The sequence below is a fragment of the Haliotis asinina genome, chromosome 8 (assembly GCF_037392515.1).
Source record: "Haliotis asinina isolate JCU_RB_2024 chromosome 8, JCU_Hal_asi_v2, whole genome shotgun sequence".
NCBI classification, from domain to species: domain Eukaryota; kingdom Metazoa; phylum Mollusca; class Gastropoda; order Lepetellida; family Haliotidae; genus Haliotis; species Haliotis asinina.
Window position 1 is genome coordinate 35,011,616 of NC_090287.1, and position 27,073 is coordinate 35,038,688.

The window sequence follows — 27,073 nt, forward strand, 5'->3', positions numbered from 1 at the left end:
CTTTTGACAGCAAGGATGCCAGGACCAAGACACGGTCCCTCTTTATAACAGAAGAGCTGAGCTCTTTTGAAAACCACTGTTACAAGACAGATGGACGCTGCTCCTTTCCACAGAAAATCAGTGCCAGACAGTGGGACACTGTTGCTGTTAAAAAGAGATCAGCTGGACAAACAGACAATGTTCCTGTTTACAGAAAGGCAGTAGTAGATAGTGGATCACTGCCAGTCTTAAATGAGACTGACTCTAGACAGTAGGACAGTGTCTCTGTTCACAGAAAAGCAGTGCTGGACAATAGGATATTAATGCTGAGTAAGAGTAAAGTAGACAGAGATGAAAATCTCACAACTGATTTATTAAGGCCTTAAATATACATTCAACATTTAAACTTAGAGATGTCTCTGCCAACTAAACAGGGACGCTTTGATTATCCAGACAACTTTTACAATGTTTCTTACCCAGTACAAGCAGACAATATATTAGTGGTACCCGATTTGGTAGACCACACTTCTCAGTTTAACACCGAATAATAATAATGTCTTTAGCTCATCTAAACAGATCATGGCGAACATTTCCAATCACATCCAGACCATAGATGAGCAACAGAAGAAAGAATTCGTCACAGACTCTTGTATGATAAGGACGAGTTCAGCAAATGATACAACAGGTGCCACATTTATTCCAGCCATTTGTACATAAATAGTAGAGCAAGAGTTAACTTCTAAAACAAAATGTTTCTCATATAATATGTTATAAACACATTGCTGTCATCGCTCAAGGTTGTCTTGAAAATATATCCTATGACACCATGTGATTTTCAGTCAATTTACAGTCGACTGAGAACTGATGCAAGTAAATCTCACAGAAAGTCCGATCCTTCCCTGCATCTCAACATTAGGGGTACAAGATATCATAATGTCCTGGTCGATATAGCAGGTGTATGGAAGGCCTGCTGCCTTCTGGGAAGTCATGATGATTGCAAGTTGGTCCCTCGTTTCGATCCATGTACTCGACTCTGACCCCAACTCCAAGGGCAGAGGTCAAGGCTATGATATGGATATGGTCACTCTCCTTTCCCATTGGTTCCACTTCCTGTAAAACAAACAATCAGAATTTGAAACATGAATGTAGGAGCAAATTTATTCTTTACTAAGTGAGAAAGATTTCTGACTGTGAGAAAAATGATATCTTTCCAGGGTGAGTGAGTGAAATGTTTGCTGCTTTTAGCAATATTCCAGCAATAAGATGATTGACACCAGAAATTGGTTTGACACACTGATAATAATGATAATAAGAAATTTATATAGCACATGCTTCCAAAAAATAGATGTTCAACGGAGCTGAAGAAGAAATTCTGGAAAGCCTGTGAACCGGATATTGTGAACAGATGAGTTTTTACGTCTTTCTCAAAAGAATCTTTATGACTGATTTCTCTGACAGTGGTAATGAGGCGAGGGTTGTGGAGCTGCAGCTGACAAGGCTCTGTCACCCATAGTGTTTTTGGTGGTTGACTGGGAGGCAAGAATGCTGGAATGGAGTGATCTGCTGCAATTATGGAGCTAAAAGCTTCTTCAGATGTTTGGGAAAGTTACTATCATAAATGCAGCTAAAGAGTGAAGAGGAGAAAGCTTGAAACTGATTCTGAATGGATATGGGGAGCCAGTGAAGTTGTTCGAGAACAGACTTGATGCCGTCACATAGTGGAACACAGGAAACAACTCGGGCAGCAAAGTTTATAATTCTTTAAAGTTTGGAAAGTAGATGTTCAGGAATGCTAAGGCAGAAAGAGTGCAGTAGTCAAGTTCAGAGATTACAAGATTTGTCCTGAGTGGTTTAGTCCAAAAGGTGACTCTGCAGATGTTGATGATATGGAAGTAGCAGGATTTGGAAAGAGCATTGATTTGTTCTTGAAGTGACACGGTTTCCAGGTAGATGATTGTAAGAAAGAGAGTCTGTGGCAGTTTCAGGAGTTGCTGTCAGGATCCAGTGGCTAAAACCTCTGTCTCTTTATCACTGAGTCTCAAATAATTTGCCACCATCCAAGTTTATTTCAGCAATCCAATCTTAGATTTGGAATGCACAACATTTCACATACTTGGGTTTGACAGATAAGTACAGCTTCTTGTCATCTGTATAGAGGTGAAAGTTAAAGGAATGTTTTCTAACTACATCTCCTATCAGTAGGATGTAAATCCTGAACAGGAAAGAACCAAGAACTGAGCCCTGGGTACGTCACGACTCACTAGTGTAGAATCTGACAAAACAGTCAGTCTTAACAGATTCGCTCTGGCAAGATAAGCATGATTTAAGCCAATTAAGAGTACCTTGATCCCAATTCTGGTTTTGAGACGCTGAATGAGGATGCTGTGATCAACAGTGTCAAAAGTACTTGATACGTCAAGGAGAACTACCTGCATTACCTTTTGAATTGTCCATGAAAGACATAATGTCATTGTGTGCTTTGATGAAAGCCTTCTGACATTTTATGGACAATTGATTCATATATCCTTAATTTATATTTCACTTGACTGGTAAAAGTCATTGCCTCTATTTATGGGTATTTCCACATGAAATATACTGTATTGTTTTTTCTTTCAGGCTAACTAATTCCAGCTGAACATTGCTACATTGAACATTGAAAGTGACAATCATACAATGTCTTAAGTGACTGGCATAATTCATTGGGGTAGCTATCAATATACATCATAGAGGACAATAATTATCAAAAATATACCAGTCAATATTGTTTACTAAGAAACATCAACCAAGAGCATGTATTATGCTATTATTTTGGAGTCTAATTATCACAATATTCATTCAAGACCAGACAATATGTATACATTGATATGATGATGACTATTTGCATACTGTGGCCTATATTTCATGAAGTGTGGACTATTTCCTGATAAGTTTTAGAAAGAAATAGATATCCTACCTGTCCGCAGAATTCTTTCACAGTCCGGCCACCTTCAATGAAGTTGATAAAGAAGTCACTTTCCTTCTGTAAATGCCCTGACACCAGTAACCTGAATCACCGTATGACATGGGAATCAGTGCACACATAGACAGTCACATAACAACAGCCTGGATTACACCATGACACGTGAATCACTGCACACATAATACAGACTCACAAAGCAACAGCCTGAATCACAGCATATGTGAATCAGAGTCACACAGCCAAAGCCTGGATTACAGCATGACATGGGAATCAGTACACACATACAGAGTCACATGGCAGCGCCATCGGTTCCAAATGTATTCCCTTGCTTCAAATACTCAATAACACCAAGAAACTAGCCAGCACATGATGTTTATCTCCTAATTACAGCAAACATGTGAATCAGTGTGCACAGATTCACTTAACAACAGCCTACATTACACCATGACATGTGAATCAATGTATGGACAGATTCACTTAGCAATAGCCTGGATTACAGCATGACATCTGAATCATTGTACACACAGATTCACGTACCAACAGCCTGTATTACATGATGACATATGGATCACTGAACACAGTCACACAGCAACATGCATGACATGTGAATCACTGTACAGACTGCCACACAGTAACAACTTGGATCATAACACCACATGTAAACAGTGTACACAGAGTCAGTCACATAGCAACAGCCAGATCTGATTAAAGATTCGCAGTGGGCGAGCTGGCCAAAGTGCCAGGCTAGTGATCCAATGAGGTTGAGGTGTCAATATCTAGCCCACATGTGACTGGGTGCAAAAACCTTGGCATCAACTTTGTGTGCAAAACTCTTTCAGTATTGTCACAACCCCTAGTGTGCAGTACACAACCTAGTGCACTCAAAAGATCCCAAGAATCCATTGGTATTTGACCAGATGGTGGCCACATGAATACGTGCAAATACCTAGTTGCAGGTACAGCAGTGTGCAGTAAACTTGGACAAAGTACTGTGACTATGTGTCCCAGTCCACCCAGCTGTGAATTGGGTAAACTCAGTGCACCTTGTGGCAGCAAGAGTTGTATACTCCCAAGGGAGTTGAGAGTGATAATACAATGTGACGTTGAGATTGACATCCAATTATCGAGGGAAACAAATACCAGCACCTTGAGTAAGCACTAGCTGCATGGATATGTGCACTACATAAATATCCAATAACAATAATAATAATAATGATTGCTTCTCAAGATGAAGTGGATTACCTTAAATACACCACAAAGTAGTCCGACAGACCCTGGTCATTGAAGGAGGTCACAAGTTCAGGTAGTGGACATTTGCTCTCTACCTGTGTTATGATGTCCATAAACTGAAACAGAAGCATGCATATTGCTGTGATTACAACATCCAGATATAAAGTGCTCTGACTTTTGGAACACTGTCTAACATGGAACACAAATAGGTATATGTATGGTGTGTAGATACGTCTGATACATGTATGGTGTGTCTAACAGTTATTCCTGGTATACGCATGGTGTGACTGACAGTATTTCCTGGTATATGTATGGTGTATCTGAGAGCAATTCCTGGTATATCAGTCCCTCCTGGATTCCGCGATTCCAGAAAAAATCGTGGAATTTACCTTTCAATGCAGAAAAATGTCTGGTCCGCGGAAAACGCATTTTCGTGCAGAATCTTTTCTGCCACTTTTCTGTCGCAGAAATTGCTTATTTTAAAAACAGTGAAAACTGGCTGACAGCCGAAATGAAAATTGGAGTTAATGTCAGAAGTAGGATGGGTTACACATAAAACGAACTGACATATTTATTGTGAAATTTTAAAAATAATTACAATTAAAGATACTTTATTAATAAAGCACCTTTTAGGCATGTTTTAAATAAAATTAGAAGAATTTGACACTGCAGTTACGTTCTCCAAATCGATCATTTTAAAAATAGAAAGTATTTCAGATTTTGTTTAAATATAAAATTGTTAATTGCGTGAAAGCGGAAGTTGTTCGTCTGCATCAAAGTTACGAATGAGAGGAGAGAAATAACTTTCAGCGAGTGTCTAATTCTCAAACACAGAAAAAGGAGTTGATGCTTTGTCATCAAACTTACTCAAGATGTGATGTGTACTGTCGACTTAACTTTATATCTGTGTTTGAGCATGAAACTATGAATTCTGTATAGTGAATTGTTGTTTTTTCTACGTCTGCAGATTTTGTTTAAATATAAAATTGTTAATTGCGTGAAAGCGGAAGTTGTTCGTCTGCATCAAAGTTACGAATGAGAGGAGAGAAATAACTTTCAGCGAGTGTCTAATTCTCAAACACAGAAAAAGGAGTTGATGCTTTGTCATCAAACTTACTCAAGATGTGATGTGTACTGTCGACTTAACTTTATATCTGTGTTTGAGCATGAAACTATGAATTCTGTATAGTGAATTGTTGTTTTTTCTACGTTTTAACTGCAGAATGTTTTGCAGAATATTGAAAAATGGGGTGCAGAATTTGCTTAAATTTGCCACGGAATTCTTAAAAATTTGCTGTGGAATCCAGGAGGAACTGGTATAAGTATGGTGTGCCTGACATTCATTCTTGGTATATGTATGGTGTGCCTGACATTCATTCCTGGTATAGGTATGGTGTGTCTTTCAGTAATTCCTGGTATAAGTATGGTGTGTTTGAGAGCAATTCCTGGTATAAGCATGGCGTGACTGACAGAAATTCCTGGTATATGCAAGTCATTGCTGGTATGCATATGGTGTGTCTAACAGTAATTCTCAGTATATGCATGGTGTGTGTGACCGTTATGAAGGTTTATCTATTTGAAAGCAGTAAGCCTGGTACAGCTGGTAGTATAGGACCATAGCGACTTACAAACTGTAAATGAATCACATCTCAGATTATAAAGATAATCATGAAGGTTCAGTTATGAACAATTGTAGTTCTGTATTTCACATATCAGTTCTAGTTCAACAGTGACTTTGCTCCATCAGTTTGTGATTATTCCAAACACTGATCTGATCAAGTAAAAGTCTTAAACAAACTTACTGTTTCATGAAAATCTTCAATGGTAAATTGTGGAAAGCCCAGAGTGACTAATTCATCTTTGCTCTTGCTAGCTATCTCCTTGAACCTGAAAATTGACAGAATAATATTCATCATGTATGTACTGGTGTAAAGCTGATTTCACTACTGACATCACACAGACCTCAATGTTGCCACTATCTCTATAATGCAACCACTAATGTCTACTCCTGTAGATATTGTGTGTTGCAGAAACCACAGCATGTAACACAAAAACTGGCATCAAGTTACACATCTGTCACAGACAGGATCTTACCACAAAACAAAAGGTCTATACCCTGTCTGATCCAGAAGTAAATGACTTGATGCCAGTTTTCTGCTTTGCGAACTGTCATATAGCTACCATGTTGCTGAGTGAGGCATAAAAGTTAATACTAAAACTTTACTAGTCCCTGTGGTTGCAGTAACAGTCTACTACTGCTAAAGTTGTTTGGACATGTTGTTATCAAAGTCTACCTACCATTCGTGACATGTTTTTAAGATAAACTCTATACTCAGGACGGACAAGACAAGCTGGAGAGACTAAATCCTACTGCAAAAGAGGTAGCATTTTTTTATGAAAATATCATAACTAAGCTATACATACCCTACTTCTACTATAGAATAGAAAGAGTTCATCAGGGGGACAGGCAAGATAGAATTGTCATTTTAGGATTCACTGAGGATTCCCAGCAGTGAAGTCAGAATATATATCATGTATATATTCATTTTTCCTCACACATAAATGTTTCTTTCTAACTGGCTTAGCCCTATTCTATTATTTTCAATGTACCCTGGTTACAAGCAAGAAACATTTTCTAGGTACCCCGCTGGGAATGCCCAACCCATTTGGTACTTTGTGGTAGTAATTCATTATCTCGAATAACAGTGAATCATGTATGATGTATGGAAAGTTGATGTTTTTAAAATGGAAACTGATGGAAGGGAGATAACTCTAAATCTGTTTTCTATTGTCTGCAAAATCTAGTGATAGCTATAAAAAGTTTTTACCTGTGCTTCAAACAATTCCAAATTTACATTGAAGTGTTCCATACGGCAAATACTTTGTTCACTGGTCATGAGGGGAAAATGGGTTGATGTATGCTCAATGTTTGTTCAGGCTCAGGGAACACATTCATTCATTCATTCATTCATTCATTCATTCATTCATTCATTCATTCATTCATTCATTCATTCATTCATTCATTCATTCATTCATTCATTCATTCATTCATTCATTCATTCATTCACCAAAAGGTTTGCAACAGGAACATTAGAATAGGAGGAAGAACCTTCTTCTATAAACACTACTCTGATAAATGGCCTAGTTGATAATGACAGATGTTATCTCAACCTTTCTTCCAAATATCAAATATCAGATAAAAACAAACTTCCTTGAATATCATGATACAATCATATCACTTACCTCTTATGTTAAAAGCGAACACATTTATCTCAAATCAAAACTCAAAATAGCAATTTTGCCATATTTCATCAAAGATATACTGGTATGTGAAATGAGAAAAGGTTGTAGAATATCCTTTGACACATAAACACAAACCTTACTGACATTAAGATCAGTAAGCACATACAGAAATGGGAGAACAACCTCTGATGACAGAACAAGAAAGGAAAACCATACATTACTCACACACGCACGCACACACACAGGCATGCAGGCACAATGAGTTACCTCCCTTTGTTGAGGACATCCAACAACTTGAATAGATATCCTTGTGTTTTGTTTATACCATATGTTTATAATCAGTATATTTATACTTCCACTACATACTGTAGGGTTTTCTCTCTTAATATGCATCCGGACAAAGGAATATTCGTCTTGAAAAGAACATAAGTGACAATAGCATGCAGCATATCTTTGGAATGTTTGCCAAAATCAACACCCTCCTCATAATATTACTTTGCCAATTGAAAATTTAAAGTTCTGAATATTTTTGACCTTATGATAAAAGTTGTTTGTGAAACGATCATATTCATACATTCAAAACACAATTATTGTTTGTATTACAAGGGGGTAAGCTCAGTAGTTGGAACAGTAAAACAAATGCACACAAGGAAGATGATGAGCATTAACTTAGATCAAACCCATTTGTTCTCAATGTTTCATTTAATGTGCATACCCCCTTGTAATACAAACCAATAACAGCAGTTCGGAACTATGATCGTTTCTCAAACAACTTTTGTATTTTCTTGAATAAAATTCTGAGAGTTAAATTTTCAATTGGCAAGGTAAAATTATGAGGATTAGCAATTTTAATTTCACTTTACTTTTCTGTTCAAAGTAAAATTCATCAATATGCTTTCCTTGCAAACAGACTATAAATTCACCGCTTTTCCAATACAACAAAAGATATATTTTAGGGACATAGCATGTAGACAGATATATTCTAATCCCTAGCTTGTGATTATACTGGTAATTGTGTCAGTGCCTATTTACCTGAACCAATACATCTCATCTAAATCCATAACCTTCAGCTACTGAATTGTCATACTCATTTTGTTTAGACAGTAAGTCTATGTGACTTACAGTACAAAATAGTACATACCACAGTTGAGTTTCCCAATGTGTACATAGTATACCTTCTTTGAGTGGCATGTTTAGAAGTTAGTGAATCAGGTAAGGAACAGCTTTATGGATGAGCAACTTCTTGTATTCAGGTGAAGCGACATTTTGATACAGCTTCTTGTATCGTTGTCAAGCAAGTATGTTGTCACTTGCCATAGATAACGACAAACTTTATGGATGATCCCTTGTACTTGCTTGACAACGACACAGGAAGCTGAATCAAAACGTCGCTTCACCTGAATACAAGAAGTTGCTCATCCATAAAGCTTGTCAATATCTGTACATAGTACAGATCGAAGAAAGGATTTTGCTAAACATGTTTCACAGAATAAACATATTTCAAATATTTCAGAAAGTTGTTAATTCTTTAAAATATCAGAAGACGTAGAGAGACTTTGAATGGAGACCACTTGATGTCTTTGGAATAAGACGTTGACAAAAACTATCATAAAACTTACAGCTGTAAATTACATGAACTATATTTTCAACAGCTTAACAATACTTGCATAATGTAACATTATCACTGAAAGTGTCCAGGCCTTTTCTGATTAACTGAATACTGAATATATTAAATAATGATGTAAAAATATGTTTTATCATCACTAAAAGTAGACATATTTTTTCACTACTACACAAAGATGAATGAGAGTCATAGACAGCCAGTTCTGATGTTGCACATAACAATACCTCCAGTAGCTATATATTCAACACAATACAAATATAGGTGTGACCTCTTCATCATACCTTTGCTAAATAATAATGGACCCACCTTGGCATGTCAGTATCATCTGCAAGAAGCTTCTCCAAGTAGGAAAAACCGAATGCCCGGAAAAAGCAGTTTCCATCCCCTCGTGTCTTTCTCACATTTTTGTACCTTGACCGCAAATCCTGCAATACACACACAAGAGTCATTTCAGCCCTATCTATAAATATATTAAACATAACAACCTTCTCAACAAAAATTGTGTTTGAAACAATTACATGTACAGACAACAATGTATCTTTCAATAAGAGTGAGTCACAGGGGATCAACACCACTTTAAACAGTGGTGACAGTTTCCTAGTTATATGATGGCATGGCAGCATAAATTCAAACGAGGCCCAAAGTGATGCTATTTCATATGTAAACTTAAGTTCAGTATTATTCACTGCAGAGTTTGAAAATTGGTCCAAGTTTTGTGTTGACCTTGAAGATAAGATCAAGGTCAACCAAATTACCTAATGTCTGCATAATTCCCGAGTGTTGTCTGTAGATGAAGTTGAAGACACTATGTACAACAGTTCATGAGATTTTGCGCAAGAGTTGGAAAAGTGGTCAAAGTATTGTGGTGACCTTGACAAAAAGTTCAAGGTCATCTGTTTGCGTAAACTCCCTATGTAGGCCATCATGGACTTTGAAGACATTGGGTACCAGAGTTCAAGATATATCATCTTAACAAGAAACGGGATGGATGGACGGGTGCTGCTGAATACATGGCCCCCGTTTCATGTTGCGGCAGGGCACAACTGGGCCACCCCACTGCCCCTTGGTGAAATGAGTGAGTGAGTTTAGTTTTACACCGCACTCAGCAATATTACAGCTGTATGGCGACGGTCTGTAAATAATCGTGTCTGGACAGACAAACCAGTGATCAACAGCATGAGCATTGATCTGCGCAATTGGGAACCGATGACATGTGTCAGCCAAGTCAGCGAACCCGACCACCCGATCCCGTTAGTCGCCTCTTACTACAAGCTGAGTCACCTTTTATGGCAAGCATGGGTTGCTGAAGGCCTATTCTACCCCAGGACCTTCACGGGTCTTGGTGAAATGAAAGTGAAGACATGTCACAAGGGCTGATAAACATATCAATGATGTAAGTAAGTCCAGGAAAAAAAACAGATTGTTGCTTCTATGGATACAAAGTTTCCTTTAGGGTTTTAACATAACATCTGTTTTCTTCAGCTAATGATTTCAGGTTCCATGATACAGAATCTGTTATCATGGATTTTGGACATACTTGCAAACCAGTTTAGATTTTCCAGAGGTACATTTAGTTAGTACTGACTGAGGATAATGATTTCCACATGAGAAAAACAATTTTTCAGGCCTTTAACTGGCATTTAGAATTGATATATATAATGTTTATAAATGTCAACTTGACAACAGTTTTCAGCTCTGATTTCTGACTCCTATATTCAGGAATGGCAACAGGTAAAAGTAATTTCAGCTGAAAATCAGTTGGGGGTCTGGGGTTCACAGGTCACCAACAGGGTCCACGATCATTTAAGTTGCATTTAAATCCATGGATTTCTGTGGATTTGCAGTAAATTGCCATACCTGCATATTGCAATAAATACTGTACATAAAATTTCAGGTTATTTTGATATAAACATATGTGTATCTGTAAGAGAACTATGAATCCTGACTGACTCAAAACAGTAGAATCTGCTAAAATGCCCACAGGCTTATATATTTCTCTCATACAATATCCCATCTCTGCTGTGAGAGAGTTACAAATGATTAAGGGATGTTATTCCCTCACACAAAGAGAGCAAACATGAACCTACAAAATAAAGCACAGTATCAGGATGCAAACTGCAATGACCCATAGTAATGGGAAATGTATCACATTACTGGCCCATCATATCATTAAACTCCATCATGACTATCACAATTACGTTTTACAGCAGGTTGTTTACGAATATGTCTAAAATATTCATGTATCTCAGGCTGAATAGAAAAAGGGAAATGTTTATTGGGCCTTGGTGCGTCACTTTTATTTGTGCACGTAACAATTTTTTATTGCCATTTTAAAAAATAATTTTGACTTTACCATGTCCCGATCATCCTTTTGTCCACCATAGGAATCAGTGTCTGTAAGAATGAATCTACAACTCATTAACACATGCTAAACTTCCCAAGCTGCATTTCTGAGAGAAAAAAAATTTAAAATTTGATCCTCCCGTGTCACTTTTTTCCATCAAAAATTAAGAAATAACAAAGTCCTACCGTCCTCATCACTTTTGAAAAAAATGTGCCCGAGAAACATTTTATTATTTTTATGCAGCCTTAGTTTCTTATTTAACATCACCATTTTGAGATGCCCCTCAGTCACTAGTTTCTGGATTATCAATTTTTTCACTCAGACATTTAATAATTATGATGGCAATGATGAACTTAATAACATAACAAGCTTACAAAGTTTATCAGGTTTTATTATTACTCATAAAAGATTTTTCATATCTGTATGTACTTTGTGGAGATATAAAAATATGGCAATACAGTAAGTTTGATAATTTGCAGGGGTTCAAAAAATCTTTTAAAATGCCAGTTGGCACAGGGAAAGTGGCTTTCAGAGTGTAACTTATCCTGACTAATTTTCCACTTGCCCTGATTTTTATGACATAATCATAATGATGTATTTATGTAAGAATGCCCACTGGCAAGTAAAATACCATTATTTGACTGCCTGAAATGAAAACTGACTTGTCCTGGGCATTGGGCAATGGGATTTTTGAACCCCTGATTTCAATCTCGCAATGCAATACATCAATTTACAAACCCTGGATTGAAAAACCAAAACCAAAACTTTAATCTCAAATTCTAAAAACCAAAACTAAAAATAGCCAATGTACTTCATCTCTAAAGAAAAGAAAAATGTTATGGTACACTGAACATTGGTATCAAGATACCATTTGTATTAAACCCATATTATTGGGATACATATAATTCTTAACACCTTAACAAAATCACCTCTCTGATGTGTCCTCTAAATTATGTTTGAACAACGATCAATGTAAAAATGCACTTACATCCAACTTCTTGCGGTAAATTTCATCTTCCTTGGCATATTCTTCGATGAGCTCCTCCACACTCAGCTGTTCACTGACCAGCGACTGGCTATCTGTGATCTGTACACACACATTACAAATAAGAAATCAACCCTAAAAAGTTAATGTTATCTGAAAGCAGAAACAGTTGTGACATGACTGTAACAAAATATTTTACGAGGACAAATAGCTGCCATGATCAACATGTCATTGTATCACAATTGTGTAGATTGATGCTCATGATATTGATCACTGGATTATCTGGTCCACATTTGATTATGTACAGAACAACACCATATTGCTGGAATATAGTTGTTTTAAACAACAAACAAACATAACAATCGTTTTGTGTGAATTTTAGTCAGAGAGTCATTTGTACTTGTGATGGCCCATGTTAACATGTTCATTTGTCACCGAGTTTATAATATTCATCAGTGTGGGAAAATTATGTAATTTTTAAAGTAAAATTGATATTTTCACTTATCATGACTCATGAAAAATATATACATTATACACAACATATGATGCTTTTGTGACTGAAATAGCAAGAATATAGGAGCTAGGAAGTCTACATATCCAGATGACTGACAGCATGGTATCAAATATTCACTAAGTTACTTGTACAACCTGTAACACTAAAATAGTAACTCTGTTGATTGTGTTTATCTTCAGTGTGTTCAGTAAGTTGAGTGAGTTGAGTTTAGCAATATTCCAGCAATATCACAGCAGGGAAACCAGAAATGGGCTTCACACATTTTTCCTATGTGGGGAATTGAAACCCAGGTCTTCGGTGTGATGATTGAACACCTTACCCTCAGTACTACCCCAACATCCTTTGTTCAGTAAAGCAGGAGCTGAATTAATCAGATATGGGCTTCACACATTCTTCCTACGTGGGGAATTGAAACCCAGCTCTTCAGTGTGATGACTGAACATATTAACCCCTGTACTACCCCAACATCCCTTGTTCAGTAAAAGCAGGAGCTGAATTAATCAGATATGGGCTTCACACATCTTCCTACGTGGGGAATTGAAACCCAGGTCTTTGGTGTGACAATTGAACACCTTACCCTCAGTGCTACCCCAACATCCTTTGTTCAGTAAAGCAGGAGCTGAATTAATCAGATATGGGCTTCACACATTCTTCCTATGTGGGGAATTGAAACCCAGGTCTTCGATGTGACGATTGAACACCTTACCCTCAGTACTACCCCAACATCCCTTGTTCAGTAAAAGCAGGAGCTGAATTAATCAGGTATGGGCTTCACACATTCTTCCTATGTGGGGAATTGAAACCCAGGTCTTCGGTGTGACGATTGAACACCTTACCCTCAGTACTACCCCAACATCCTTTGTTCAGTAAAGCAGGAGCTGAATTAATCAGATATGGGCTTCACACATTCTTCCTATGTGGGGAATTGAAACCCAGGTCTTTGGTGTGACAATTGAACACCTTACCCTCAGTGCTACCCCAACATCCTTTGTTCAGTAAAGCAGGAGCTGAATTAATCAGATATGGGCTTCACACATTCTTCCTATGTGGGGAATTGAAACCCAGGTCTTCGGTGTGACGACTAAACACCTTACCCTCAGTACTACCCCAACATCCTTTGTTCAGTAAAAGCAGGAGCTGAATTAATCAGATATGGGCTTCACACATTCTTCCTATGTGGGGAATTGAAACCCAGGTCTTCGGTGTGACAATTGAACACCTTACCCTCAGTACTACCCCAACATCCTTTGTTCAGTAAAGCAGGAGCTGAATTAATCAGATATGGGCTTCACACATCGTTCCCATGTGGGGAATTGAAACCCAGGCCTTTGGTGTGACGACTGAACACCTTACCCTCAGTGCTACCCCAACATCCTTTGTTCAGTAAAGCAGGAGCTGAATTAATCAGATATGGGCTTCACACATTCTTCCTATGTGGGGAATTGAAACCCAGGTCTTCGGTGTGACAATTGAACACCTTACCCTCAGTACTACCCCAACATCCTTTGTTCAGTAAAGCAGGAGCTGAATTAATCAGATATGGGCTTCACACATTCTTCCTATGTGGGGAATTGAAACTCTGTATTTTGCAGAAAGAGGCAACAAAAAAGAAGCAAATATAATATAAAATACATAATAAATGATAAAAATAGCATACATTAATGATGTTAACATATTTTATGCTGAGAATGAAACATACCAGTTACCACAGATTTAACTGTTAAATCCAAGTAATCAAATGTCTTACCTCTTTTTCAATATTTCTTTGTTGTGCCAGTGTTTCTTCATCATAATTTTTATCTGGAAATATTGGAGACACCAACATATTTGATGATTTATGCAAAAAAAACCAGAAAGGTATAACCAATATGGTGAAAGGACAATAATGTCATAGCTATTAGTATCACAGAAATATGAGCAAGGCTGCTTTAAAGATGATTTGAACAACAACAACCATTATTTTATGAATATAAGTTTGTTATCCTGGGAAATTTTTCCAGAGTCTATCACAGCAATGAGTCGATATACAAAGTATTAAATTCAGTGACCAGTTTCTGACATGGCTGAAGTGGCACAGTAGCTAATGCAGTCAACATGTGGTAAACATGAACACTTTATGTTTACAGATACATAACTATTGACAATTTGTATATAGAAATGAAGAGATGGGCTGCTAGATTTCTGAGCATAAAGTTAGAAGGCATAAATTTTGATTAGTTAAAAAATCATCAAGTGAAAGTCAGACATGAAACGCAAAGCAGTACTAACTGCGATTTCGCAGACAGGTAATGAAGTCTGTGATTTAAAAGCGTGTTTTACTCTCGGATTCAGCGGCGTGCATCGAGATTAAAAATGGGGCGGATTTTTGGCACCCAAAGGCTTGAAACAGCCACTGGTGTATTTTATATCCCTAATGCTGGGCTCGCGAGATCACTGGAGGATGTGCCGATGACGGAACCTAACTAGCTTCTTATAGTAAAGCATATTTAACGATACGACTGACATAACTAACTTAAGAGGCTGTTGCTGTTTCTTGTCAAAAGGTACGCAGGTACTGAGGTTATGAATATGATCGAGTTAAAAATCATGTAATCACCAACGCTGGTGCCGAACACTGAGGTTGCCAACAATACTAAGCGACGAAAGTGACATCAAATTATGGAAAACAAATATATCGGCTTTAAACTCCCTATTCAATCACGTTGTGAACTAAGACTAGTCGAATGCAGACAATATCAAGAAAAACAAATCTACCTGGATCGTACTTGAAACTTCCCTCCGCCATGGTATCGATGTTAGACATGCGTCAAATACTGCTTCCGCTTCCGTAGGGGATTTCCCAGGCGCTCTGTGACGTCACAGGTTGACAACGGGGTCTGAATTGTTGGTTGACTCTGAAAGATGGAAATGGCGGAAGCTATGAACTTTAAGCGTCTCACCACTTGATTCTCGCACGAAGCTCTCTGTCATGGAGGCGGAAAGCAGCGAACCACAGAGGCGAGGTCAGTTGTGTTTTAATGGGAAAAAATAACGAATGAAATTATTTGTATGATATCTGATTTTTATTCTGAATTTCCTTTAATTACACCTTAACCAGTTCGTGTTGGTAATCCCTTAGGTGAAATGAATATTTGAAAGAAACATGTTATAAGTACACCGGTTGGTTCGATCCAGACAAAATCCACTGACATGCAGTATAGTTTCCATCATCGATTCAATTTGGTAGGTCACCGGTGTTACATTAATGTCTAAACCAAAGTATTTTTCTCTTTGTACTTTCTCTTTCTCTCTCTCTCTCTCTCTCTCTCTCTCTCAGACGCACACACATACACACGCACACACACACACACACACACACACATACATACATACATACATATACATATAAATACATATAAATGTAAATGCCACTGCGCATAATGTATCTTTGTATTCCCCCAGCAAATTTCACGGATTTGGCTCTCACACTCTTCCATAAAAAGCACGGCCGAGCGGAACAAAACCAGAAGGTGCGGGCCCTAACGCCTCACGTGCCAGGTCTAGTCACTTTCGCTGACCATTCCAAAGCTATGCCATGGAGCACAGAGTACCACTCCGTCTTGATGTTTGCCGACATCTCAGGTCAGTCAAATACGGACAATTGTCTTGTCATTGCCTTACAAGCCGGTCCCATTACAGTGGAAGCTGTCATAACCGGCATCTGTCCAATCCGGCAAGTTGTCAGCGCCGGCATACAATCTCAGCCCCATCCATGGCGTGAACATTTACCATCAACTCTACAATCCAGCTACAATCCAGATTTTTTTCTTCACTCCCAATGAGTGCCGGTTTAGAGAGCTTCCACTGTAGTTACCTTTAAAGCATGGTTTGCAGAAGACCAGTAAATATATTCTAAGCTATATCTCCACCATAATATAATATCTATATCCCCAGGCTTCACGTCACTGTGCGAGCAGTACAGCGCAATGGAGAAGAGCGGTATTGACGAACTAACCAGCACACTCAACGCATACATGGGCGCCATCGTGGACGGCATTCTCTCCTCCGATGGAGACGTCCTAAAATACGCTGGTAAAATGCTTGGGTTTGCATACATCTGTTCATTAAACTCATCAAATATTCAGGATCGCATCATGGCGTTTAGACTGTAATCCCAATTAGTTAATTCTTTTCTTTTTTTTTCGAAATCCACTACTTTGATGCTGTACATTACCTTAATTTGGGGATGGGCGGTGGGGTAGTGGTAGTGGTAGCTCGTCACGCCGATGGCCTGGGTTCGATTCCCCACTTGGGCACAATGTGTGAAGCCCATGTCTGGTTCCCCCGCCGTGATATTGCTGGAATATTGCTAAGAGCTGCTCAAAACTAAACTCTCTAACTCACCCTAGAATTCCAAAACATCTGTTGTTTAGAAATGACTGACATTACAGATTGTGTATTCCAACACCCGATCTTAAAATAAATAATTCAAAAGTGGTACACAGTTAGAAAAGAAACATTAAATGTTGAAGTGAATGTAAAACGGTACGACGTTAAAACCTAACACCCAAATTGATGTCCTTGCTTTGAATCGATTGATCGATCGATCTATTGATTGATTGATTGATTGATTGATTGATTGATTGATTGTTAAACGCCACATTCGGCAATATTCCAGCCATATGGCACCGGCGTAAATAATCGAGTACGGACCAAACAATCCAGTGATCAATATCATATGCATGAGTATCGTTCTATGCAACTGGGATACAATTTCACGTATCAACCAAGTCAACGTGCCTGACCACCCGATCCCGTTAGTCGCTTCTTACGAAAAGCGTGGGTTGGTAACCTCAAAGGGTTACTTGCAAAACGGATGGAGTGGTTTCTACCTTGGGTCCTTATTACATTTACTGTACTAGGTGATGCCATCCTTGCTCTATGGCGGGTAAATGTAGAGTCAGAACTCCCTGCAGCGTTAGACCGAGTCATCCAGTGTTGTCTGGACATACAAGAGCAATGTGGAGAGTGGGACACGGACATTGGTGTCAAACTCACCGTCAAAATGGGTAGGTTCAAATTCCTTTCATTGATTTCAGTTTCCTTCTCTAAAGTAACGTAGGTAATTTTAGCTCGTTAATGTTGCAGTCGACATTAGCTGAAAATACTCTTCTTCTGATTTAGAATTATAGCTGGGGGAGTAAATACGTATACATGTATGTAGGTATGGAAAGTCAGTCGTGGGTACCAAGGTCATCAACGCCATGTTAATGATATAAATAATTCCAAAGGTATTTAACCATTGTTTATCGTGAACGTGATTTTAGAACACTTACCATGAACTAAAGAACGTGACAATTGCGCTGAGATATGTAAACTGTAACCTTTGAGGTAAAAACAGGTATTGCTGCTGGTGATATGACCATGACCTTCCTGGGAAACGACGACTTCCGCCATTACGTTGAGCTGGGGCAGGTTGTATCTGACGTCAACAAGGCTGAAAGTTTCTGTAAGTCGGGCTATGTCGTCATGTCACCCCATGCCTGGAAGATCTGCAATTCCGGCGGGTATGAGTACGAGGTCATGGAAGATGGCGCCCATGTCAGGGTAGGTTTGGAGTCACTAGGTGTAAATGTATGCCTTTCATGTGGGACTTTAGTGGTATAGTGAGTGAGTGAGTGAGTTAAGATTAACGGTGCTTTTAGCAATATGTCAGCAATCAGGGGACACCAGAAATGGACTTCATACAGTGTACCCATGTAGAGAATCAAAACCGGTTCTTCAGTGTGTCGAGCGAACGCGTTAACCACAAGGCTGCCGCATCACCTCCGTTATTGGTATAGATAATCCCAACGTGGTGCCTTTAAACATATCCACAGTCGAACACTGTGATGTCGAAGTTAAAGGGCCGTACATCAATACTCCGAGTATTCAAAAGTTAGACTCATTAAGGAATACGAAGGAACAGACGTTTCATCGAGACATTCGAAAGTTCGACACAGTTTGACTATGCTCCCTTTCTACGAGGTTTTATGTATTAGGTCTCTAATAGAAACGATCCCAGTAGACACGGTATAAGGACATTGGTCTTTTCGGTATGTTCACAATTCACAATCATCTACGTAAACGAATTTCAGTATCATCACCTGTGTCAATGAAAAGATTATAGTACGTTCATTGTTCCAGGTACTGGAAGTGAAACCGGAACCAGTTGTTGCAAGGGCATCCAGTCCTGAAGTTGGAAAACAGAGAGGTATTTTGCTCTTAACAGGACATCGTTTATCTGGTTGTTATCTTGCTAATTACTTGGGATATTAGTTATACCGTTAAGAGAAATGCAAAGGAAGTTTACCTGTCCTGGAGGCAGTGTGTCGATGATAAGTAAGTACACAGGTATCAGTGGATGTTAACGATAGATGAAATGGCACACGTCATGTACACTACCATATCTTGAAGATCCTGACCGTTGCACTACCATTTCAATATTATTCAAATAGTGGCACTTCCGCTGCAATATTGTTATAATAGTGCACTGTTTTCTCGGTATTGTTGCAATAGTGGCACTACTGTCTCAATATTGTTGCAAGCGTGACACTGCTGTCTCGGTGTCGGTGCAATGATGACACTACCATCGCAATATTGTTATAATGGTGGCATTGCTATCACAATATTGATTACACAAGGCCATTTAGAGAGTGGTCAAATGTGTCATATATTTATATCATAGCTTTCAGCCGTGGGAGCCGTGCCATTTTACACTTATCAGAAGGGTACACAAAGTAGGCAGTCATTCTTGTGGAAGTCGCTGTGGCTTAGCGGGCTAGGCGGCTGACTTTGTGTGCTGGCGATTAGGTACCTGATTCTGAGGGTGCGGGTTCGAATCCCGGATGGTACTCAACCAAAATAGTACTAGAAATTGTACTTTACTACGAAAGTGAAATCGTAAATATGACAAAAATGAAATCCCAAAGATGTTGTATCGCAATATTGTTGTAATAGTTGCACCACTATCGAAGTAGTGCTGCGCTGGTGTCAGTATCATCTCCAAACTGTTGCAATGAGGGCACCCCCATCGCAATGAAGTTGCAATGGTGGCAATACTATCGCAATATTGTTGCAATAATTACACCACTGTCGAAGTAGTGCTGCACTAGTGTCAGTATCATCTCCAAACTGTTGCAATGAGGGCACTCCCATCGCAATGAAGTAACTGTTGCAATGTTGGCATTTATATCGTAACAGTTTTGCAAGCGTGGTATTGTTATCGCAAAACGTTCGCAGTGTGGCCCAACTATCGCAATGCGGCACTGATGTCACTGTGTCGATACAGTAGTTGCTCTGTTATCCCAATCGCACAGCATGCTAAAAGAACAGCATGTGCTGTACATGTATGTCCGGCAGTTTAACCCGTTTCATCTTCATCTCAATCCAGAGCGCCGTTTCTCCCTCACGGGTGGTGCTCAAAAGTTCCTACAGTCCCATGGGAGGCGCATGACGCTCTCAACAACCATCATCCACCAGGATACCGTGTCCCCGCCCCATGAGAAGCCCCCGGTTGGGACTCGCAACGGTGTGAATGCAGAGGACACCGTGGCTGAGGCCTCAGCAAGGAAAACAGGTTTTTCTGCAAAAACCATGACAGGGGTGCTGAAACGTACGTTTTAACAGTCCATGTGTAGTTGTATTTTAGCAACCATATTCCTGTTATTTTAATGTCGTCGTTTCTATGTTGTTGTGAACTGTTATACTTTTTGGTTATTGTTGCAGTTGTTGATGTGTTTGATGATTGTGAGGTGTGCGTTTGGGGAGTGGGGGTGGGGGATGGTGTGGGGTGCAACTGGAAGTGCAAGTTGCGGGTCAAATTGTCGTTATTATGGCGAAAATGTTATCAGGATACCCTATTTAGACACACGTACCACACTCCGAGGCGACAGGGTCTGAGCACTTAAAACATGCGCCATTACCACTGCACTCTCTAACGTTTCCAAATTTTCTTTCTCCCTACATATTCTACGTAAAGCTCGAAATCAAGAGTTTGCCAGACATGTTCCACTTGTCTGGAAACCACAATGTAACGGAGCCCTTATACTTCTGCCCAAGGGACGCAACTCTGTGTGGTGTATTGAAAAACGTTAAGTGTCGGAACTGACCATACCATGAATTAGATTATAACAGTTATCTGTTTCCATTGTTTTGGTGAGGGTTTTAGTTCTATATTGATTCAGAACTATTAACTGGTACTCAACATTGATCATTCTCTATTATGGTACTGTTCCACATATATTGCAATGCTTAAGCCACAGACATAACGTCTTCATGTTCTGACGTTGTAGTACGTAACGTCGTAAAGACGGTGACGGCTATGCGGTTGGAGGAGACGTTACGGCTCTACGTGTTGTCTCCCGTTCTGAAGAAGGTAGGCCACGCTTATTGTCTATCCTTGGAATTGTTTGTTTTTTTGTAATCTACTTTAGACCACCATGTTCATGCTACATTACGAAAGGTTGTAAATACTCCAGGAGGGATCAAGTCAGTGGTTGATTCTGTGAGCAACGGACACCGGATACGGTACCAAAGTCATCGAGCGTTGGTAACCGACTCATGTATGCAGTCAAATCAAAGAAATTTCAGGATTTCACATAATTGCAACGTCGTATAGAACTGATTATGGCACGTTTTACGCGGTTTTCAACATAAACTAGGCTGATGTTTCGCCACAGAAATGAACAACGTTTGGAATTAAGGATGGTCTTAAATTCAAGTTTCTCGCTGGTGCCCGTTTTCGTTAAGTGAGCACATTCATATTTCTGATAATCTGCATTGTATGATTCCCTTTGCATCCACCAGATCGATGACAACCAGCCACTGGAGTTCTTGTCTGAGATGCGACAAGTGTCCATCGTCTTCATGAACATGGTTTTGGACGATGACGGCAACACCTCGGAACATCTTCAGAATATCTTCGACATTGTTTTCAGTCACATCAAGGGCGTTCATGGCTGCTTGAACAAGATCTTCCTGTTTGATAAGGTGTGTGTCTGTGTACCTGTCAGGTCATTAACATATGGTTAGCGTCGCTATAACGTCTTCCACCTACAGTTCCTGATGTATGTGTTTCGTGGGTCAGCTAACGCCACACCGTGTGACGTCGTGGAATGAGAGGATGTTAAAGCGATGACTGGTCCCACCAAAGACATGACTTCAATTTAACCGCACATGTACAACGTGTGGAGGTCAATTATCAGCGTTCCAAGCCGTGAAACGTTTGTAATTTTTAGAAAAAGGCGTCAATCTCTCGCACAACAGCTCTCATGTTCACTGGGTCTTCTATTCTTCTTAACCCTGTACTCCTTGCATTACTCAGTTACACATGGGAATGTCGAGCGATGTGTTTAAACCTACTCATATTTCAAAGGAAGCCATATCCAGCGATCCTGCGATCCAGCGATAAGTGAGTGGGTTGGTGAGTGAGTGAGTGAGTGAGTGAGTGAGTGAGTGAGTGAGTGAGTGAGTGAGTGAGTGAGGTTTTATTCTAGCCACACCACATGACGGTTCCCATTAGGAGAATCGGAAACTACTAGGTTACCCAACCCAACCCCAACCCAGCGATATGAAAGTATCACGGACATGTACGCGACCTGAAAGCGTCTCCATGAAATTTCACTTTGGGCACACAGCATCATAAAATACCATGCAGTTATAGATTACCTGCTTATAGACAAGTACAGTGACGCTAAATATATCACGATAACGTAATACCCTTTGGTCGAGAAATTACTCATCGAGATTGTATATAAACGCGGTGCGACACACGCCTCGATACGAACCGTAAAAGCAAATACAAGTAAAGCCATAATGTTTGGGTCATGTCTTATTATAAGGTCTGTGCTGCTGCGTTGAAACTAACTGTTGAAATTGACACATCTGTGAAGGCATATCAAACGTTTTACCTTCGTTATGAAAAAAAATACAAACATACCTTGGACAGCAAACAAATTCACTTACACGGGAGTATGAGAGGAAAATATAAAGATGTGTGAGCGTATAAGAAAGATCTGATATTTGCAGGGAGACTACGATGATTGGAAGTTAGATTAACTAAATTATACAGAACACATTTACACATTTACTATCCGCTCATCTGTTTCCAGGGATGCACTTTTCTGGTTATATTTGGTTTACCGGGTTTTAAACATGAGCGGGACTGCGCACATGCTCTACAGAACTCCGTCAAGATGAAGACGGTCCTGGACAAGCTTCCATGGATTCAGTAAGTCTAGCTCTGTAGTTGCATCTAATACACTAATTTGGATAGGAAAAGTAACGCTAAAATGTCTTTTACACGATACGGGAAAGAAGTCGCAGATAATATACAAACGCGAGATTGATTTCAGGCAAGGTAAAGCGAGGTGGAATGAGGTGGAACAAGCCCAGACATAAGCTGGTTTTGTTGTGCCAGCTCACTGAGATACCATGTCACAGTTAAGCATGACTACACCACTCATAAACATTACACTGTCTCCGACCAGTCCGTGTACCCATTAATGCTGAGCGCCAACCAGGGACCAGTAAGTGCCATATCGAACCCACGACTTTACGCTGTCCTGACGTAGGCGCCAACCACTGCACTTCGGAGGCGGTTTTAGGAAGTACTCAGTTCACAATATATCATGTTACAAGTGAACACGTTCTAACTTGCATTTGACCCTTGAAGGTCCCAGGGTAGAACAGGCCTTCAGCAACCCACGCTCGTCATAAAAGGTGACTATGCTTGTCGTATGAGGCGACTAACGGGATCGGGTGCTCAGGCTCGCTGACTTGGCTGACACATGTCATCGGTTCCCAATTGCGCAGATCGATGCTCATGTTGTTGATCACTGGACTGTCTGGTCCAGACTCGATTATTTACAGACAGCCGCCATATAATTGGAATATTGCTGAGTGCGGCGTAAAACTAAACTCACTCACTCACTCTAAATTGTATTATCTATTCGTATTTAATAGCAGCATCCATGGCTGGCGACTTCCTGACTGTTGACACGAGCAACGTTTGATATTTTGCTTGCTGAAGGTAACCGGTAACTTTCATACGTTATATGGTAATGGTACTGCAGTCTTGCTCATAGCAAAGTAATGTAGGCTAGTGCATCGCAACTGTCACAGTATGACAGTGTTTCATGCTAGCGCAATGCAAGATCATTGAAACAATGTTTTGGGATGGCACAAAACACATACATTGCACGCTATCACAACCTACCAGTACTACCGGCAAAAAAGTGTATCCTACAACGTCGTAACTGTATTGCTTGATGTCACTGCGTAACAGCGTTTCATGGTAACACATGGCGACAGCACTACAGATAGCAACGTGAAATGAATGCAGCAATAATTTTCACAGCGCTGTAGGATAGCATAACACACAATACACGGCGCTATCTCTGTGTACCAATACTACCAACTAATATACCGTAATAATGGACTACACGAACAGCAAGACGTCAAAGAACCGTCTATGGTACACCAGTGCACAGATGCTGATTTTTTTACGCCGCATTCATCACAATTTCCTTTGTATGAGGTCAGCGAATATTTCAAACAATGTCACATCCTGACACGGCGGCAACCAAATCGCCTAGCTTGGCCACCAAATTCTTCCTTGAGAACCATTTCCACTCAGTATCATCATCTTCCACACTTCGTTATAGACGAGAGGGTCTGTGATCCGGGTTAGAATTGATCTTCAGCAACCCTTGCTTATCGTGACAGACGACTAACGGGATCGGATTGTCAGGCTCGCTGACTTGGTTGACACGTCATCGTTCCCAACTGCCTAGATCGATGCTTATGTTGCTGTTCACTAGTGTCTGGTCCAGACACGATTATTTACAGACTGCCTCGATATAGCTGAAATATTGCTGAGTGCGGCGTAAAACAAACTCACTCACTCTAGACGTGAGGCACAAGTGGCCCAGTCGTCTCAGGAGCAATATGAGATTTCTAAGAGCGTCTCGGAACGCAATGACCATATAGGTTTTCATCCCATGCTCTTGCTGAGTTTCTGTATGGTCAACATCCTTGCTTCAAGTTTTCCTCCCACGCAAAGCTGACAGGCTGTTAAAAACAAAACAAAAAGGTCCATGCAGCCTTCATCCAGGCTCACCCTCATCATACCATCATTGTTATGGGTTTGTAGCAATCTACGAGGGTAATCTGATTACGGGTAGGGATGTCGACGAAACCCATATAAACTAAAGGTTACTGCGGTATTTCATAACAGTAATCTGATCAAGTTGATTAATACCTTGTTTAAAACCCCCTGGACTGCGCTTCCGCTGAAATTCCGACAGTTCATTTTAACAAACATTAATACGACCATTATCTGATGAATTGCCTCATTTTCCCTGTATGGAGTTGGCTGGTTCGTTTCAGTTCAGTCAACCAGACGGAAAATCGATTTGATCACTTTCTTTCATAACGAAATTTTGTCTCACGGGACATGTTTATAATCATTTTAATTACGTGCAGTTATTATGATATAATTTACAGAAAAATACTAAAAAATATAACACTCTTTCAAAATCTTTATTCATGTCGGTGAATACCGACCTCCTGTGTAGGTTGCACATGAAAAGCTCCAACGAGACAATAGATTTCATTGATTAAAACACAACACCGAGGTCTTGTCGTCGTTTTATACTCTCTAAACAATAGTGTGGCCAGGGTCAGGGCCAATGACTTGGAATTACTAGCCCTTAACGAGCATTAGTTATTTATGTTGATCGAGCGTTAACAGATGTTTCTCTGGGAGCGTTAGTTATTCTATGGTGAAGCCATTCTTTGACAATAGTCGAATCTGGCTTTCAGCTGGTTTATACGGTATATCTGCATATTTATACTACCACTCTGTAGGTGAAAATATTTATGTTCTTTGGCTTTCTTTATATTTATCAAGAGATATATAAGTATTAACATACTGTCTCGGTTTTATATCTCTAGCACACAACAGACAAAACGGTGAAAGAATATGGCTTCTAAAAACGTGAAAGGTATTTCATGGGTAACCTTTTTAACCCATTCATAACAATGCCAATGGTTCCAATCCTGGATTGGTTTTGGTGATGCACACTGCTGCTGAAGTCAGTACAAGTGTTCCTCACACAACCCTCTAACTATACTGTTATCACAGCACTGAGTAATACTGAACACTGCATGGGGTGCACATACATTTCCATGTACTGGTATTACACGCTTAGGCCCGACGTTGATTTTCACTTCAACTGAAGGTGGTGGGTACCCGGGCGGTTTAAAGCGTTTCCACGTCAACCCGAGACGGGTTTGATTCCCTTGGCTGTGCAACGTCCGGTTCTCCCGACAGTTGTTAAGCTAAGCATTCACATATGCTCCGTATAGTTATAATCGGAACAAACAGGTGTTACAGGTGTTACGTCCGAGCGATTGCGTAAAAGGTAGGTGTCCTGCTTTGATTGGGCAGCAGGTATGCTTTTATATAATATTCCCTAATCCGGGTCTGAGGGCAATCTTGTAGGTTCTCCCCATCCAGGATTGCATCCTGAAGGCAGCAGAGACAATTGTTGCCGCTATGAATATAACACAGATTGGAATAAAAAGTTGCTGAGATGGTCCTCCGCCAATAGTAACCCATAGGGTAAATGCAATGATGTTCACCAGCATGTGCAGTCCATACAGGATATTGTATAGACCGTATAATCTGCTGCACTTCCAGAACGGCAGACGGCTCGATTGAGTCAGATTGAATTCCATGTCCAGTTCGAACCTTTGGATGGGCACGAATGAATACACCATGGTTATACAGAACCACACTATGAGGCGGGGCACCTTTGCAGTGAACAACTTAGTGGGTTTCTCCTGGTTGAATCCGCCGTACCTGCAGCGGAGGTAGACGCAGTTTACCTGATGGCTGCTGTTTTTTGTATGATCCCTCCTCAGTGCTATGTAGGTCGGGATGGTGAGAAATATACACTGGACCCCAAACAATAGGAATCCGTAATACTTGAAAGCCGAGAAACACACTGCGTAGGCTATGAATCGACCCCACACTTCACCCAATCGGCAAAACACTGATAGAATTTTGGCTTTCGTTGGCATGCAGTATCCTGCTCGACCTAAGTCAAGATCTGTTAAAGCTGCGGCCATACTAACAGAAGACAGAAGTGGAGACACAAATTTTAGAATAT

The 27,073-nt window shown here is 39.9% G+C and overlaps 2 protein-coding genes across 2 annotated transcripts in view; one reads left to right on the forward strand and one right to left on the reverse strand.

Annotated features, from left to right (window-relative positions):
• Positions 1-333: 333 nt before the first annotated feature.
• On the reverse strand, positions 334-15,728 carry LOC137293570 (ubiquitin thioesterase OTUB1-like). The gene is made up of 8 exons (XM_067824202.1): positions 15,633-15,728; positions 14,626-14,678; positions 12,368-12,466; positions 9,342-9,460; positions 5,971-6,055; positions 4,181-4,284; positions 2,933-3,023; positions 334-1,089 (listed from the first exon to the last, which is right to left on the reverse strand). The coding sequence occupies exons 1-8, from the start codon at positions 15,679-15,681 to the stop codon at positions 892-894; spliced, it is 798 nt and encodes a 265-aa protein (XP_067680303.1). The 5' UTR covers positions 15,682-15,728; the 3' UTR covers positions 334-891.
• Positions 15,729-15,846: 118 nt separating this feature from the next.
• The window catches only part of LOC137294699 (adenylate cyclase type 10-like), a 33,321-nt gene continuing 22,094 nt past the window's right edge, over positions 15,847-27,073 (forward strand). Inside the window, exons 1-10 of the mRNA XM_067825774.1 lie at positions 15,847-15,880; positions 16,320-16,499; positions 16,812-16,949; positions 17,780-17,926; positions 18,259-18,464; positions 19,044-19,110; positions 20,290-20,511; positions 21,191-21,273; positions 21,705-21,887; positions 23,009-23,127. Coding sequence (XP_067681875.1) covers positions 15,847-15,880; positions 16,320-16,499; positions 16,812-16,949; positions 17,780-17,926; positions 18,259-18,464; positions 19,044-19,110; positions 20,290-20,511; positions 21,191-21,273; positions 21,705-21,887; positions 23,009-23,127 — 1,379 coding nt within the window. The remainder of the gene's footprint in view (positions 15,881-16,319; positions 16,500-16,811; positions 16,950-17,779; positions 17,927-18,258; positions 18,465-19,043; positions 19,111-20,289; positions 20,512-21,190; positions 21,274-21,704; positions 21,888-23,008; positions 23,128-27,073) is intronic.